This window comes from Gobio gobio, assembly GCF_949357685.1.
Source record: "Gobio gobio genome assembly, chromosome: 7".
In the NCBI taxonomy this organism is placed as follows: domain Eukaryota; kingdom Metazoa; phylum Chordata; class Actinopteri; order Cypriniformes; family Gobionidae; genus Gobio; species Gobio gobio.
The window spans coordinates 50,522,122-50,541,703 of NC_137103.1; the positions used below are offsets into that span (position 1 = coordinate 50,522,122).

The 19,582-nt window shown below is 37.9% G+C and overlaps 1 protein-coding gene across 1 annotated transcript in view; it reads left to right on the top strand.

Annotated features, from left to right (window-relative positions):
- lrp2a (low density lipoprotein receptor-related protein 2a) overlaps positions 1-19,582 on the top strand; it is a gene marked incomplete at its 5' end in the record, with an annotated part of 148,918 nt that overhangs the window by 87,507 nt on the left and 41,829 nt on the right. Inside the window, 9 exons of the mRNA XM_079821156.1 lie at positions 1,011-1,253; positions 1,375-1,500; positions 2,727-2,846; positions 4,868-4,999; positions 8,207-8,408; positions 9,663-9,964; positions 12,436-13,102; positions 16,431-16,601; positions 18,687-18,910. Of these exons, the coding sequence (XP_079677282.1) occupies positions 1,011-1,253; positions 1,375-1,500; positions 2,727-2,846; positions 4,868-4,999; positions 8,207-8,408; positions 9,663-9,964; positions 12,436-13,102; positions 16,431-16,601; positions 18,687-18,910 (2,187 nt within the window). The remainder of the gene's footprint in view (positions 1-1,010; positions 1,254-1,374; positions 1,501-2,726; positions 2,847-4,867; positions 5,000-8,206; positions 8,409-9,662; positions 9,965-12,435; positions 13,103-16,430; positions 16,602-18,686; positions 18,911-19,582) is intronic.

Consider the following 19,582-nt stretch of genomic DNA (forward strand, 5'->3'; position numbering starts at 1 on the left):
TCAGTCACAGAATGTAAATGCAAACGGCCGCTCGGGCATTCATAATGGAGCGGTGCGGAGCAAAGCGAGTGTTCTCAATGAATTCCTATGGAAGTTAAGCTTCCATAGGCATGAACTGAAAACTGGACACGCACCTTGACTGACTTTGAGGCCGTGAGTGAATGATAATGCGGCCGTGAATGAATGCCGGGCGGCCGTGCTCATTTTAGTTTCGGTTTAGAATTAGCACCAATTCTTTGAAACCAAATCTTCCGCGATCATCTTGCGGAGATCTGACTCCTGCTGTGTTTGTGTTGCGACTCTCGTTCGGCTCGTATTGCTGTATTGAGCAGACACGTTCAGTTTTTAATTGTAGTTTCTGTTCTCTAACTGAACTAAATTATTTTATTTCTATAAAAATGAACACGACAGTGGGGTGGTGCCGCGGTGGGCAAGTGATGTAACCGGTAGGCGTGGCTTGGGAGTGGCCTTGTAAGCAGTGAAGCAAGTGCATTCTGGGAGTTGTTGTCTTTCATCCATATGAGCCAAAAATACATTTTCTGGCTTTTCTCAGTCTAGAAGGCACCAACTTCTAAAATAATTTCACATTCATCTTTCCAGCGGTGAAGTACCCCTTTAATGGAAACAATTGCGAAACATTCTTAGAATACATTTTTGTTAACTGGGTTTATGCTTATCAGTGCACTGAAATTGTTAGCTTAGCATGTTAACGGCAATTTTTATTCAAATAATTTCAGAGTCAGCAGACACCAAGGCAGCTTACTAGGATTTGGAACAGTAGTCTTAGACTAGACAAAATGTAATAACCATTCATAAACATACTAACCTCTTCTACAATGCACCGCTCTCTCTTTGACATGCAGTCCCACAAGCGGCAGCATTCATTTCACTCTCAGGTAAACTAAATAGAGAGATAGAGGAGGTAGGCGGTGAGTTCCACTAGTTCCTGTTAGTTCATTCAGCATTTTCTGCTTGTCAACATGATTGTTTTTATTATCTGTGCATGGCAGCATTTCACACCTGCGAGCCCACCGTGTTCACATGTGGAAATGGCCGTTGCGTGCCGTATCACTACCGCTGCGATCACTATAATGACTGCGGCGATAACAGCGACGAGACAACCTGCCTGTTCCTCCCCTGCGACCCCAACACCGAGTTCAGCTGCAATAATGGTCGCTGCATTGCACGGGAATATGTCTGCAATGGAATTAACAATTGTTACGACAACGGGACATCAGATGAACAGAACTGTGGTATGTTACAAAAGTTGCTTTTCAACTATAAACAGCCTAATTTTACAAGCGTTTATATGATATAGTCTCATAAATTGATTTTAAGCTATTCATAACGGCTTCTCCTTGTTATAAAACACAGCTGAGAGGACATGCCAGCCAGAGCACACCAAATGCCAGACCACCAACATCTGCATCCCACGCTCGTACCTGTGTGATGGAGATAATGATTGCGGAGACAACAGTGATGAGAGCCTGACGCATTGTGGTGAGTTTCCCCATCCCACCCTCTCCCTCGCTCCTGTTGGTTAGGTTCATAAATTCAACTTTTAATTTGAGTTAAAAGGGATAGTTCACACAAAAATGAAAATCCTGTCATCATTTGCTCACCCTCAAGTTGTTCCACACTTGTATGAGTTTCTTTCTTCTGTTGAACACAAGAGAAGATATTTTTTAATATGTAGGTAGCCAAAAAAATGCTGGTCCCCATTGGCGGCTTACCATTGGCTGACGCTGTTCACGTGAGCACCACGAAGCGTGCACACAAGTTGTTCTGCCGTATAACTTAGAAGCGCTGCACTGTTTACACTACGTCAACAGCGTAAGAGTCTGACACAGGCTTGAAGAAATTGTTGAATAAAGTCGTTATTTTGTTTGCGCACAAAATGTATTCTCGTCACTTCATAAAATTAAGGTTGAACCACTGGAGTCACATGGACTATTTTATCGTGTCTTTACTACCTTTCTGGGCCTTGATAGTGTTAATTAAATAGCTGTCAATTGAGGGGTCAGAAAGCTCTCCGATTTCATCAAAAAGATCTTCATTTGTGTTCTGAAGATGAATTCTTACGGGTTTGGAACGACATGAGGGTGAGTAATTAATGACAGAATTTACATTTTTGGGTGAACTATCCCTTTAATGTTCTATGGTTTACCATGCACAGCTAATGTTATGTAAAATGTTGTTTCTGTATTATATTAAATAATATAAAATTATTATTTATTATAAAATGAATGCCAATATTTTTAATAGTAATACAAAATATGAAAATTTCAGTGACATAATTGTCAAAATTACAAAAAAGTAATAGTTCTATTTTAGTTAGATGCTGTAGTTAGAAGTGTTTTATTCATATCAGATACACATTGTGTATGAAATAATAAAGTTTACTCTATTCTTCTCCCAGTTCACTGGACATTTACTTGTATGTATTTTGTGAAAAATTTATGAATCTAGTGATGTAAATCCGACAGATCCTCTGAACTGCAATGCAAACTCATGGTGCGTTATATCAACTAACATGATCATTATAAAGGTGTTCAAACGACCCAACACATTCACGTTAATTCCTGATATAGTTATAAAGTTTGTAAAAATGGAAAAAAAATAAGGGGAAAAGTGACCCATGTTTGTAATTTAAGGCTGACTGATTGATTTAACCCTCGGCTTTAGTGTTGGTTTATCTCTAACCAACTGTGTTCTTCACTCCTCAGCCACATCTACATGTTCCCAGAATGAGTTTCGCTGTTCGAGCGGACGCTGTATTCCCGGGCACTGGTACTGTGATGGTGGTACAGACTGTAATGATGGTTCTGATGAGCCCACTACCTGCAGTAAGTACTACACATAACTATATATACAGCTATATATATATATATATCATTTTTTTATCAGGCATTCGTCCAGGTACATTTTGGACCCTGTATGAACCACTTTACTGGGGGAAAAACTATGAAAACACTGTGATGTGAGGATAAAGCTGTGTTTATCAAGGGAAACCGTTGGCCATGTTTTTGGGTGGTGAGTTAATGATGGGTATCCTGCCTCATTGGTTACCATGGTAATGGAGGGCATTGAAGTTGCAGGGAAATGATGTTGCCCCCCCAACCCCTCATGTTACGCTCCACTGGTGATGCATGCAGTCAAACAGTGGAAAGATGAGGCTGACGTTGTGTTCAAGAAACTGGTTGAGTAGGCAGAAACAGAACTAAAAATGTAGTAATTCAGACCAGCATGTGTGTGGCAATTTGCCATGTCTGTGAAAAATGCCCTCACAAAAGACTGTAGGTTTTTGTGAGTCTCAGAGCTTCTTTTTCTTGTATTTTGCTAGTGTAAATGACCATACAAATGCATATTTTTATTTATTTATGATGTTTAGACCCTTGCATCAATAAGGTTCAATAAGGATTTACTTTATAATTTTGTTTGCTTTAATTTATTCAATAGCCTACATCAGAAAGTTTGTGAAAAACTGATATATGGGCGATTCCTGCTATGCAATGTATTTTTATGTCCCAAAAATGTAGGTAATCTTAATATATTAGATATCATACACTACTGTTCAAAAGTTTGGGGTTTTGGTATACTTTTTTTGTGTTTTTGAAAGAGGCTGCTTTTATTTGATAAAATAAAATAAGAAATATTTTATATATTTTATTAAATATTATTACAATTACAATTAAAAATTTTCAGCATCATTACTCCAGTCTTCAGTGTCACATGATGCTTCAGAAATCATTCTAATATGATGATTTGCTGCTCAAGAAACAATTATTATTATTTTCAATGTTGAACATATTTCCGTTGTGCTGTTTAATATTTTTGTGGAAATCGTGCCACATTGTTTTGATGAAATCTTTGAGTTCAATAACAGCAAATTCAATACGAATCTTTTGTAACATTAATAAATGTCGTTATGGTCCTTTTTGATTAATTTAATGCATCCTTGCTCAATAAAAGTATTAATATCTTTTTATTTTATTTTAAGAAAACTCTAAGAGAACTCTAAACGGGAGTGTGTTAGATCATTTTCATTTATCACAGTTAAGTGAATATAGGGTTGAATTTTAAATTATTTCACTACTTTGGTGTGGATGTTGTCATTTTTGGCACCCCCAACTTATGTTTATTTTTTAGGAAATGTAACTTTTTTTTTTAATCTTTTTTTTTAACAGAAGTGTTTCAAAAATAATCTCTTTATAAATTGATCATTTATAGGTTTTTGTTACAATACAAGGATTTATCTTATAGTCTGATATACCCTTATAGAAATATAAGTGTTATAAACTAAAACGTGCTATATTTCAGGAATGACCAATGATATCAAACAACTAGAAGCTACAATAATATGAAAAAGGTTTGCTTTTCTGAATGACACTTCAGTGGTATCTGAAGTGCCTTTAACTGTCTGGTGTATTTGGGTGTGTGTCTATGATGCCAGTGGTCAGGCCAGCCCTCTATTGTGTGTCACATTCCTCCAAAGTGACGTTCAGCAGAAAAGCCCTCACACAGACACCGGCCCTTCCTTTGACATTCTCTGCCCCCTCCTCTCACACACACTGCCCCATCCTCTCGCTTTTGTCCCGTTAATCACAGCACCCCTCGGTGTCTTTTGTTCAAACGGGACACTAGAGAGAGGAATGCTTATTCTCTCCCAGAATTCCTCTGCCTGTGGAATCCAAGCCCTCAGCCACGTTTCTGGCTGTTCAGGATGGGATTTAATGGTTAAATGGATTACGTAGGCCGCATGTTCCTTAGTTCCCTCTGAGATCAGAGTGAGACATGGCCCTCGGGCAGGTCGCTCTTCTGCTTCTTCTTGATCCGTGGCTCACTGCGGTGTGTTTGATCCCTACAGCCACCATGGTGAGGACCTGCAACTCTGAGCAGTTCCGCTGCGATGACGGAAGGTGCATCGCTTCGTCCTGGATCTGTGATGGAGACAACGACTGTGGGGATATGAGCGATGAGGACGAGAGACACAACTGTGGTCAGTACTGCTCGGTCCAAACCTGAATTCGCCTCGAATCCACTACACACATGCTTGTATATATTTAAGAAAAACATGTTATATTTATAAATAAAATATGTATTTACAAGATAAAATATATATATAGTATATACATTTACATTTATGCATTTGGCAGACCCTTTTATCCTAAGCAACTTACATTCAAGGTACACATTTTTACATTTTGTCAGTTCTTGCTTTCCCTGGGAATCGAACTCATGACCTTGGCATTGCTAGTGCCACACTTTATTGTTTGAGCTACAGGAAAGGCAATATTATAAGAAAATATTTCTTAAATATATACATGAAGGAGTGTTTGTTTATATATATGCGATTAATCGCTTGCCCAGCACTAAATATAATATAATATAATTTACATTCTTGAATCTCTTATTTATTTATACAATGTAATATTTTAGCTGTAATTATTTATTCTTATTTATGAACCCAAGACCACCTTTTCAAACAAACTAACCAAGTTACTACAAACTAACTTTTTTATTATTTCCCCCCCAGTTTCACAGACAAGGCTTAGGCTTTTCCCAGACTAAAATGCATGTTTGAGCTGTTTTAACTGAAACAACTTGAACTGGCATATCTTAAACTATGTCAGTGCCATTGTTTTGTCTCAAGATGCACACCAATGTTTCTAAGGCACGTTTATAAAAGCTACTTAAATGTTCTAATTTAACTAAGGCCTAATCCTGGCTTAATCTAAACCCTGTCTGTGAAACCAGGCCTAATTGTTTCATCCTTTTTTTGGCTACATTTTGTCTTCTTGTATCGTCTCTCTTCTCTAGTCCTTCCTCTCTGCACCTGTTTTCCTCCTCTCTGTTCTCTCGTCTCTCTCAGTCCATAAGTGTATTAGGGTGCTGGTGGCAGTAATTTTGACTGCAAATTTTTTGTTACTTTTAGGCATAATCTTATGGCTAAAATGCCATTAAGTTTTAGTCATATTTTAACCATCTGAATTGTTTTAGTTTTAGTTCAAAGTTATTCAGTCAAAAGCATTGAGTGATTTTTTTCTTTTTCTTTTGTTGTTTGATTAGCATTAATTACGGAAAGCAGCAGGTTATGAGACTGCTGTTACTTTAAAGGAACACGCCTACTTTTTGGGACTTTAGCTTATTCATTGTATCCCCCAGAGTTAGATAAGTCTCCGTGCGTGCCATAACTCTGTCTGACGCACCCACCACTAGCCTTAGCACAAAGACTGGAGGTAAACGGCTCCAGCTAGCCTACTGCTCAATAAGTGACAAAATAACGCCAACATGTTGTGATGTGTATAGTTACATCATGTACTAAGACCGACGCAGCAGGTTTACCTCCAGTCTTTGTGCTAAGCTAGGCTAGCGGTGGGTGCGTCAGACAGAGCTGTGGCACGCAAGGAGATGAGAATGGTATGGACTTATCTAACTCTGGGGGATACAATGAATAAGCTTAAGTCCCAAAATACAGCTAAAGACCGAATACACGGATCCAATACACTGATACACGGCCGATATTCTCCCAACTGTTTACGTTCACTTAAGACATAACCGACTGCATTTACGTAAATATATATATCTTAAGGGACGTTTTGACGTAATTTTGTGTATTTCAAGCATGAAAAGACGTGAAAGAAAGCTCTGTGCTCTTAGCTCTCGTGCGTTAACGTCTGAGAAGCGGCTTTCTGTGCTCGCAAAGAAAACCGGACTGAATTGAGCTCTCTTTCGTGTCATCACACTTTTAAAGATTTATCCAGATGCCTGCTCTACTCTTTCTCCCACTGTCCCACACTTTTTTGAAAGTTTTCTGAGACATACAGCAAGTGAATGCCTAATTATGTCCCGCCGAGTTGATCAGCATGTTACAATTCAAATGTATCCAGCATCTACCACACAGGACATCAGTTCATACTGGAGCATTTCCCAAATTGTCCCTCCCTAACATTTTCGCCTCACTTTTATTCATTGGCAAAAATGTCAATAGGTTTTCGTCATATTTTTTGTTTTTTATTTAGTTGTCGTCTCGTTTTCGTCAGTGAAAAAATGTTGTTGATGAAAATTATTCAAAAATAACAAAAAACACTTCTCATAAATTCAGAACAAATGAACAAAAAACACTTTTCATAATTTATCTTCTCATAAAGAAAGAAGAACATGGTCTTGAGAATCACACAAGAATCACTGGCAGCTGATTGGATGGGGGATCTCTAGCTCGTGGCTGAGGTCTGAAGCCTCTGTGTAAGGAGTCTGCATTCCTAATTTCTCCTGCCTCACTCACTGCTTTGTGAGAGTCTTAGATGACTGCTCCCGCTGGATCAGCTCTTAAACACTCTCTGTCCTCTCCAGTTCTCCAGAGGTTGCCCTGTCATAGCCGATGAGTTTTCAATTGAAGTATCAAAAAAGTCTCAAACATTTCCATAGGAGGAGTAAAAATAGACACAAATTAGCTAATTTTTGGCATACCATAAGATGAAAGAGCTGTAAATTGAATGTGAATCGATAGATCGATAATATAGAAGAATTTGATGAGTTCGTATTGAGATTTTACTTACTGTTGTTTGACTTCATGATGTATGACAAAAAAAGCATGAAAATATATATCCTTCACAAATATTATAGTCCATTTTTATTCTATTCCACTTTTCTTTATCTAATAATATATATAAATATATATATATGCTTAATACAATTATTATAATTGAATATAGTCTACTTTACTCTCCCTTCGTCAGACATCTTGGATAAACTTTTCCACTAATTCATTAATAAATAATGAAAATGTTATTTAATAATGAAATGTATTAATGCAGTCAATGTGAAAAATATTATTTAATATTGTCTACATTACTCTCACTTCATCTGCCATCTTGGACAATTTTTTTCACTAAACTTGTAGTTCATTATTGTATAGTTTTCTGTGTGATATGAAGGAGGCATTCGAATCTGGTCAGAATAAGGTATCTTATGAGAACGCAGCATAAGCCTTTCACCTTTTGTTTGGAACATCCATTGCATTGGAACCTGTGATGCCTTAAAATGCTGTCTAGGTAGTCAGCCCCCAAAGTTTTGCTGCAGAGCCGTAATGGAATTCACAGCCACACTATTTGTTTGCAAATGTTACGTTGATTTGAACATAAATGGTTTACAAAATTGTATAATTTTAGTAATTCTGGCCTCTTGTTTCGTCTCAAACACGCAGCTAATCGCACCTGCTCTCCTCAAGAGTTCACCTGTATAAATAACAGGCCTCCTCAGAGGAAGTGTATCCCGCGGGACTGGGTGTGTGACGGAGACGCTGACTGTTCGGACGCATTCGATGAGCACCAGAACTGCACTCGTAGGCCCTGCTCCGCCAACGAGTTTACCTGCAACAACGGCCTCTGCATCCGCAACTCCTACAGGTTAGAATTGCATGTAAAGCAAAAAAGGCTGCAGATGTATTGTAAGAGATGCAAAGAATGCAACCTCCTCACAGGCAATTTATGTGTAGATAAGAGAAGCTCATTCATGGTGCTAAAGTTAGAGATAGTAGAGAGACAAATATTGCTTTTTATTGATGATGCAGATTTTTTAATGTTGAAGTTTCGGATAACTAACATGCAGAACTGGGGTCTATTCTTCGTACGTCGCTAACTTGGTTAGCTGAATTTGATTGTTGACGATTTGGCATGATCTTGGATTGTTTGGTTTTTCAAGGTCCGAAAGCTTAAACCTGCTCTGGAGCAGCTTTTATTAGATTGCATATTTTTAAGTGGCCTTGATAGTTAAAATGTGTCCCAGCCACTGCTACTTTATTACAAGAGTTCCTTACTGAACCAGGGGCAATAATAATTTTAAATAATAACAATAATAAAAATAATATAAAAATGAATATGATATTTTAAAATAATATTATAATGTTGTGTATAATATAAAGCCACTTGATTGAGAGATTTATTTTTGATAGAATAATTGCTTTATAATTTTATTGGAGTCTTACACATGTGCTGTACAGTTACTCTGAGCCGTGCATTAATTTGAGTGTTGACGGATATTATGGGATGTTTGATGCAGCGCAGGAGAAGCAGATAACTTGATCTTGACCCTTAAGAAACTTGAATTAATGCTGTCACGTAACAAATCTGCTTCAAATTTAATTAAAAAAACTTATGAATTGCTAATTACAACATTGAAATAAAAATGTAAAGGTTGTACAAATACTATAAAATCATGAATATAAATAATTGGGAATCATTTGGGGGGGGGGTTTTAAACACACATTTCACATTTATCTATTATAACTTTTATGTTGGTTTGATCGTTTTGTTTGTTTCCTTATAAAGGTCCAGAATTTATTTAAAATTTTTTAGCAGGTGGCTTTTTTAATTATATGATGTCATTACATTGCTGTCTTGCCGCCAGCCAATCGCTGCATTGCTGATCGTGGTTTCGAGTATCGATGCATCAGTTTTTGACACCATAAAAACTGCATGGTCAATAAACTACATTTGAATATCAACCATTTGATGCTCTTTTTTCTATTTATGATGAATTTACAGTGTTTATACAAGGCTTACTTGATGTAAACATTGTTTTGGTGTCAATAAAAACATTGGTTCCAAGAATAAACAGCAGTTTCTCCCATAAATCCCTGATGTGCGTTTCGTGTCTACTAGGTGTGACCGTCGTAATGATTGTGGAGACAGCAGTGATGAACAGGGCTGCACCTATCAGCCATGCCAACAACACCAGTTCACCTGTCAGAACGGGCGCTGCGTCTCGCGGGATTTCATCTGTGACGGGGACAACGACTGCGGGGATGAATCTGACGAGCTGGATCACCTGTGCAGGACTCCAGCGCCCACCTGCCCACCTGGAGACTTCCGCTGTGAAAACGGGAACTGCGTGCCGATCAGCGAGGTGTGTGACAGTAACAGGAATGATGACTGCAACGACAACAGTGACGAGAAAGGCTGTGGTAAGCACTGTGTCATGTGACCACTTGTGATCGGATTTCATTTAGGGGACTGCCTCTTGTTTCCAGTGGTGGACAGTAACAAAGCATTTTCATATCTTTACTTTACTTAAATACATTTTTCAAGTATTCTGTATTTTGGGAAACATTTACTTTTACTTCACTACATTCCCTAGCATTATATTCTATTTTTCATCCATTTCATAAAAACATATCGAACTGAAGAAATTGCCACATGCATTGTGAGGTAATAGTGATGTCAGATTTGTGAATGAACTTTTATTATGTGAATGATTATTTTCAGTAAACTTGTTAAATCGGTTTACAAATCACACTGAATGATTCATTCGTGACTTCATTCTTGAGTCAACAACAGTTTTTGCTGCTTAATATTTGAGGATGATGAATAGAAAGTTCAAAAGAAAATATGAAATATGAGTATTATGAATGTCTTTACTGTCACTTTTGATCAATTTATTGCATCCTTGCTAAATAAAAGTATTAAATCCTACTTACCCCAAACTTTTGAATGGTAGTGTATCACAGTTTCCAAGTTTTACAAGTTTTCAATATTGATAATAATAAGAAATGTTTGTCAGCATTATAATATGCAAATCAGCATTATAGAATGATTTCTGAAGGATCATGTGACACTGAAGACTGGGATAATTACAGTATACATTACATTTTAAAATATATTATAACTCTGATGAGCATAATAATATGGAAGCTTGTTTCCGCCACAGAATAAAAAATTGCGACTTCATCTCGCAATTGTGAATTTACATCTGGCAATCAGAATTGCGTGATATTAAGTTGCAATTGCGAGCAGGGCTGGACTGGGGCTAAAATTCGGCCCTGGACAAACCCAGCCCATCCGGCCCATGAGTTCCCTGTGTACATTTTTGCTGGGGTTAGGGCCTTAAATTCGAGTAAATAAATACAACTAGGACAGGGACAAATAATGATGGATATTATTGAATTTACTGCAAATGCAGTTAACAAATTTAATATTGCACTTTTGTCACACAGAAATGCACTTGACAGTAAAGCACTGATTTTGAGCTAGGATGCATTAAATAAAATTTACTGCTATTAAATTTATTCATAAGTAAAATCAGCATTTACTCACCCTCAAGTTGTTCTAAACCTGTTTGACTTACTCTCTTCTGTGAAACACAAAAGAAGATATTTTAAAGAATGTTGGCAACCAACCCATTTTGGTTTGACTACCATTGAATATTGTATGGACAAAAAAACAGACTCAAATTATTTTCTTTTATGTTACACAGAAAGAAATTCATTCAGGAATGACATTAGGGTGAGTAAATTATCACATTTTGGGTTGAACTACCCCTATAAAAACAATTAACACCTAATTAATGTAAGACACTGATATATATCTTTCATGAGGCGCTCATTGAAATAACATTTAATTCAGTTTATTTAGAACTATTAAAAAGTTCATAAAACATTTAAAGAGAAAAAAGCTTTGTCCTTAATTCATGGGATCCAGGCTTTAAAGCTAAAAAACTAATGACATTTTATTTATAGTTTAACTGTAAGATCATGGTAGTCACAGGTAAATCCATGCTCCTCATTACCGTGGGTATATGGTTTCTAAAATAAGTAAAAAAAATAATAAACTATTGAATTTGTAAAAAAAAAAAAATATATAAAAATATTCTAAACACATTGTAAAAACAGCCACTATAAAAGTGATTTATATTCTGCAATATTTAGGCTAATGTAAGTAATAATAGCAACATTTTTAATAAATAAATTTCTGCCAAAACACTGTAAATTCTTCACTGTAAGCTGCAAGGTAAATTATTATAAAGGTGTGGTGGTGCTAGATTGACAAGTTTGCAGTTGTGTGTACTGGCGTTTTCCAATTTACCTCGTCATGTATTTACATGGTCACGGCTGTTTTCAGCTGATTCACCACAGAACCTGTAATGTTCCCATATATCACACGACTGTATAAAACTAAGTTTAAGTCAAAGTGGCGTTCATCACTTCATAGAGCAGCAGAAACGCAGCGCACGTTCGTCAGGATATTCGCCTTTTGCAGTTTCCCATGCAATCAATAGAAAAAAAAAACAGCGCCTAATATGGAGAAGGAGGGGAGGTCTCTATCGCTTTGGCCTGTCAATTCAGAAGACAAACCAATGGGCCGCTGTCCCTGCATGATGGGGCATAATAAATAAATAACCTTGTATTTTGGGGCCCAAAGTGCATCGGCCCACCGGGAAAATGCCCGGTATGCCAGATTATCAGTCCAGCCCTGATTGCGAGTTATAAAGTCGCAATTACCTTTTTTATTTTTTATTCAGTGGCCGAAACAGGCTTCCATATACTAAACTTCTTTCAAAACTTTTGACCAGTAGTTTATATTGACTGACAGCCTTACAAAATGCATTATTACCCTGAATTTAAGATGCACCTGTCTGATTGTCTATATGTTGTTTCAGGCATCAATGAGTGCACAGACCCATCCATGCATCACTGTGACCACAACTGCACCGACACACTTACCAGCTTCATCTGCACCTGCCGTCCCGGTTACCGTCTCATGTCCGATAACAAAACGTGCGACGATGTGGACGAGTGCCTCGTCACGCCCAGCGTGTGCAGCCAGGTGTGCGAGAACACCATTGGCTCGTACGTGTGCAAGTGCGCGCCAGGCTTCCTCCGTGAACCCGATGGCCGCAGCTGCAGGCAAAACAGCAACATCACCCCCTACCTGATCTTTAGCAATCGCTACTATCTGCGCAATCTCTCTACGGATGGCGAGGCCTATTCTCTCATTCTGCAAGGCCTCAGCAGCGTGGTCGCCCTGGACTTTGACCGCGTGGACAAACGCTTGTACTGGATTGATGTGAGTCGGAGGGTGTTGGAGCGGATGTTCTTTAACGGGACGGGCCGAGAGGTGGTGGTGAACGGGGTTTTGCATGGAGAAGGCCTGGCGGTTGACTGGGTCGGGAGGAAGCTGTACTGGGTCGACAGCTTTCTCAACTGCATGAAAGTGTCGGAGCTGGATGGGCGGTTTGTGAGGAAGTTGGCAGAGCACTGTGTGGACGTTAATAACACATACTGCTTTGGGCATCCCAGAGCCATTGTGCTGCACCCGAAGTTTGGGTGAGTGTACCAATGATAGAAGTAATTTCCTATGGAAAAATAACTTTGTGACCATGTGCACATTGAAAAAGTTTAGTAGTGAGATATAAATACTAGACTGGGTAAACCCAGCCTGATCTGCCGGTGATTTGATTTCGCCCTGCAGCTCAATCTGGAAACCTGTACATTTATTTTTATTGCTTCTATGACACTTTTGCGGGAACCAATCACAGACGGGCTTATCCACCTGGCGCGCTATTGGCGGGTTTAACACGATGACGGATAGAGAAGCGATGGATCGATGCCTGTTGATCACGCCTCTTGTGGTCTGGTTGAAGGACTATCCAATTTGCATACGGAGTCATTTGAATTATGCTTGTTTGTCACGCCTCCTGTGCAGTAAAAATACAGAGCAGACTCCCCAGACCAATGTTCAATCTTAAATTGAGCTTGGTCTGGTGATAGCCAGAAAATATAAATACAGGAGTTGCCTAAATCTGTAGTTGTTAAAGGTGAACTATGTAGGATTTTTGCAGTAAAATATCCAGAAACCACTAGGCCAGTGTTATATATTTTGTTCAGTTGAGTACTAGGCTTGCTACGATAGTCGGTGTTGCCGGTGTTACCGGTGTCCAGACTCAACACCGGTTACATCACTTGCCCACCGTGGCACCGCCCACCGTCTTTTTGATTTTTTTATAGTAATAAAATAATTTAGTTCAGTTAGAGAACAGACAATACAAATAAAAACTGAACGTATCTGCTTAATAAAGCAGGATCCGACCGTGAGTCTCGGCAGCGGCAGGAGTCATTCATCAGATTTAAGAGTGAGCAGCTGACTGAGATGATCGCGGAAGATTTGGTTTCAAAGCGAAACGTAAAAGCGCCTATTTAAGGGAGTTTGTCATTTGTTTTGTTGTTGTGTTTTTCATTAAAAATAATAGGCTAATGAACCCACAATTCAAGCAACCCGCAGCCGAATTGGCGCTAATTCAAAACCGAAAGTTAAATGTGCACGGCCGCACCGAGCGCGCATTGTTTACTTTCGCCTGGCTCCGCATTGCGAGCCTCCGCTACGCTGACTGCGCGCATTTCTTTTTGCCGCGCGCACCCTCGCGCTCGAGCGGGCGCGTCGAGTATAAACGAGGCTTTACGGACGAACTGTTATTCATTCATGGCGTGCATCTCAATCATAGACTGATCAATGCTTGATCAGTGCCCTGACTACTGAACTAGGGAACTGATTGAGACGCACCCATGGTCTCACAGAGCGTGCATTTACAGACGAGCTGTCATTCACGGTGTGTGAATACGCAACACTGGCGCGTTTTCAGTTCAGAGCGGTCGTGTGCATGTTACTTTCGGTTAGATAGAATTAGTGATTTAAAAGCCTCCGCCGGTGATACCGGTATTACCGGTGTTGTCACACATCAATTAACCGGTGGGAAAATTTCCTCACCGTCACCTCCCTATTGAGTACTTAGAATATCCCAAATGTTTCCAACTATTTGTAAATCGTGAGAAATTGCTATTTTAACCAAGGAACCGGGACGTGTGAGCTATGCGTTTGAGGGAGTCGCCTGTCGATTGCGTCATATCTGCGTCACCCTCGGTTTCCGGTTTTATTCAGTGAAACACTTTACTCTCACTGCAGTGTGAACAAGTGCCATAGCAGCCGCCGAGCAAACGTCATAACTTCCTTTTCAACACACTCAGATATATCTAATACGATAAACAGAGTTGCGTTACCTCATACTCATGATTGGAAAAGAGGAAGTGGCGCCGGCAACCGTGTCATAATAAAAGTCCCGCCTGCGATTATGCCATAATAACAGTCCCACTCTTCAATCGCTCATGCGGCCTTGCTCAGCTACACAACACTCAGTCCTGCTCTGCTTCACTACAGTAATGTTAATAATCGCATCCATGAACATCATTTCTGCACGAGTCCTATCCTGACTGTTTTCCACCGGCTGTGAGGTGAAGACCACATGTCCCATGATTCTGCGCTCAAACGTGGCGTCATCAAACTACGCCTTTGTTTTGAACAGGCGACCTCTAGTGGATGGAAAAGTTACATAGTGTAGCTTTAACTGATGTGTTCTAATAGGATTGTGGAAAAACGATGCGAAACAAACATTCCAGATTATCAAATTGGATAATATATATGTATATGTATATATATATATATATATATATATATATATATATATATATATATATATATGTGTGTGTGTGTATGTGTGTATGTCATGTTTTTTATATTTAGCATTTCTTTACTATTGGTTTATTATTAATACAAATATTTATAATAATTTATAATAACACAATGTAATTTCGATAATAACAATTTTTTTAATAATAAAATATTATAAAATATAACAACTCTATCATTATGCATTGTTCTTGATTTAATTTGGGTTATGGCATTGGCCAATATTATGAGTCTATAGTATTTAAAAGGATTAGAAACTTGAACCACACTAAAAACAACAACATGTTGAATTTAGATCTAACCGATATGGTGCCAATTAACAGCTGTTCAGTTCGGTTCTCTACACGCTATATGGAGTTATTCAAATTTTTGTTTTTCATTTTTCAGGAGTGAGTTTGGTTGTAGAATTCAGGTGATTAACTCTGTGTGAACAGAACAGGATTTAACTCTTAAAATTTGATTTTAACTATAAGGTGTAGTAGTAGTAGTAGATTACTTTATTGTCCCCGTGGGGCAATTGGGTTTGCGGCACAATCGCTAGGCACTACATAAACAGGACATCGGACATATAATACAACAATACAATACAATGTGATACACTATACACCCCTGCATCTGACCAGGCCAGCTGGACATCTAGATTATTTTGACTGATTTAAGGCTTTTATGGCTTGTGGTACAAAAGAGAATTTGGATCTGTTCTTGGTCAGAAGGGGTGGGCAGAAGCAACGCCTAGATGGCAGTAATTTAAAATGAGATGCCAACGGGTGTGTGTAATCACATACAATATTATTAGCCTTTCTCATCATTCTGTCTTTGTAAATGTATTCATTTATTCATGTTATCCCAAGTAATTTACCGGCAGTTGTAACTGTGATTCAGTGGCATTTCCGAAACAACAGATAATACAGCAAGTTAAAAAAACACTTTCAATAAAAGCAGTATAAAACATCTGAAGCATTTTGTTATTGACACTAAAAACAAGCAGTTTCTTTCAAGAGTACATTCTTTGCTGTGTCTTAATGTGCAAAAAATCGGTCCATGAATCGCATTTAAGCTATGTGACCTTTACATTGTTGGAATCCATTTTAGCTTCTTTTCTTTTTTTTTAAATCAAATGTCATCTTTGTGCAGATACGTATACTGGACTGATTGGGGAGACAAAGCCTTCATTGGACGTGTTGGGATGGATGGAAATAACAAGTCGGCCATCATCACTACTAAGATCGAGTGGCCCAACGGTCTCACTATTGACTACACCAATGACAAGCTGTACTGGTCTGATGCTCACCTCAACTATATAGAGTAAGACTTTCTCACGTTTTATAACCTGCCCGTGAGCATATGAGTCTGTAAAATCACTTAATTCCAGGGTGTTTGTTCCTTTAATAACTTCACAGCACTGCTCAATGGTGAAATTATGTGAAAAGCATGTAAACAAGCTCTAGTGTCCTCGGTTGTGTGCGATAAATGGCGATACATGATGATAAATGGATATATTTTTGTATAATTGTCAAAAAAAAAAAATTACATTATGTAATGTAAATGAAATTAATTTATTACATATTGCAATATTAATTAATAATGTTATTAGCGCATTAACGGGTGCTATACATTTTTTCAGTTTAACACGTAAAAAATATTTAACGCAATAAGCGCAGCATCCATTTATTCTGTCATCCTTTGGCTAGTGTTACATTATATGATCACGCTCTTATTCATGCAAATGCTTTTAAACCATTCAAGCGTGACAAGACGGAAGAGAACACACTGTCTGTGAATGTCCTGACACACACACAACGCACAGAAAGAAGTGTGCCAGAATTGTGTGCACAGACTCTCTTTCGCGCTTGAACAAACAATAACACAGAATCAAAATGCCCCTTTTATCAAGTATTCTCATAAGAGCAGTCTTAAAAGGTTTAGTTCACCCAAAAATGAAAACTAGCCTATGATTTACTCACCCTCAAGTCATCCCATATGACCTCCTTCTTTCAGACGAACACAATTGGAGTTATAATAAAAAATGTCCAGGCTCTTCCAAGCTTTATAATGGCAGTGAATGTTGCTTACACTACGTCTGATGAGCGTAACTGGTGTGCAATGTTGTCAGACGTAGCGTAAGCATTTTTAACTGTGAGAGGCGCGGGCGCTACACTTTTTCTCTAAGTTGAATACGAAAGGCGATCGGCCGGAAACTAGATAATTTACTTTATAAAGTTTTAGATATGGATATTTTTGTTACACAAACGCATCGATTAGCTTCAGAAGGCCTCATATAAAGTAGGAGCAGTTATATGATGGATAGATGCACTTTTATGGACTTCAAAAACAGAGCAACATTCACTGCCATTATAAACCTGGGAAGTGCCAGGACATTTTTAATATAACTCTGGAGGGTGAGTAAATCATGGGCTAATTTTAATTTTTGGGTGAACTAACCCTTTAAATGAGTTAAATAATGTCTTAATGTACATAAAGAGCTGTTGGAAAATGAGATGCGCGTGACGGCGCGTCAGATCTTAAAGTGACAGCAGCCTAATAAACCAGTCGCTGTGATGTCTGTCATTAATCAAAGAACAAAGGTAACAGAGAAAATTGTAGCTTTGATAAGGATTAATCTATATTTCATTTATTATTTATGGAGTGCAGACTATTTGATAACTTTATTCAATTTCCTACCTGTGTTAATTGCGATTAATTACAAAGAAAATGTGATTAATTAGTTAATTTTTTTTATCGATTAACAGCGCTGAATATTATTGATTAATAAGCATTGCATTAATATTTATTAATATTTAATACATTGTTAATAATTAATTGTATGCATTGTAATATTAATTAATAATATTCATTTCTATTAAAATGTTAAATTATTGTAAATTAATGTAATTTACCTTACATTAAATATGTCAATTAATTTAACAAATGTATTAATCACATTTATCAATATTTGCTGACTGAAGACCACAAATTAAGATTTGATTGTTGCATCACTTCAAGTTGTTTTTCCACATCTTTATATACCGTTTTTAAGATTGTCAGGTTAAGCTTAAAAACTTCTCTCAGGATTTGTGTTGTGTTCCTTTCCACACTGTAAAAAAATATTTTTTTATTACATAAAACAAAGATCACTTTACAAGAAAACACGATTTCAGTGTTTCTACTTTAACATTTCACATTTAATTCAATGTGTTACTTTGTATTTTAACTGTGCAATTTACTAGCAAGTGCATTGGTACTTGTGGCTTGAATTTCTTTGCTAAGTTTAGAAAGCAAAATTCCTCATTAAAAATGTATGTACAGGCCAGAGAATATGATTAATTATGCAGGTTTGATTGCATGATTTTTTGCACAAAATGATCATGGACAGCCCTATTGTCTCCTCAGATTCTCTGATCTGGACGGGCATCACAGGCACACTGTGTATGACGGTATCTTGCCGCATCCTTTTGCCATCACGGTGTTCGAGGAAACCTTGTACTGGACGGACTGGAACACTCGCACGGTGGAGAAGGGCAACAAATACGATGGCTCTGGACGGGAAGCGCTCGTCAACACCACCCACAGACCGTTCGACATTCACGTGTGCCATCCCTACCGTCAGCCCATAGGTGAGCCCGGGACAGCGTAACCCGAGCGGGATGCAGTCGCAGGCGTCCCTCTTCTATTACGGTCATTATCTCACGTCAGATGGCTATCACTTCCTTTATACGTCCGCAGAGGCACTTAAGGGTCTCTGCCAATATTTACACAGTCCGACACAATGCCGCCAGTCTCTGCTCGCCTGTCTTTTCTCAGAGACAGGAAAGACTAAACTCTTTATCATTGCTTTAATGGCCAGGACAGGTAGTTTAAACTCTTTATCTGTGGGTTTCTTTAGAAAGAGGAGCTACAGCTACATGATGTGGAGCCACATCCTGGTTCTTTGTAAGAGGATACAGTCTAACTCTCTAGATTTGACTTTAAGTGTGATGACCCAATTTAATACCGCATTTGTTACAAAAGTAAATAAAGATGACGTCCTGGAATGTTTTTAATGTATGTATAAAATAATACTTATTTACAATATTCTTAAAATTATCCCTGCGATTAAATGCTTAGTTAATTAGTAGCGTTATTATAATTATTTAACATTTTTCTTACATTTGTTTTATTTTTGATTTTAAGCACATTTTACGTATGATTCAACACTTCTGTACAAATAATAAGATACATTGATATTTGCAATATTTTATTATCTTAATTGCAAATATTTAATACATTTCAAACATGAAATAAACTTC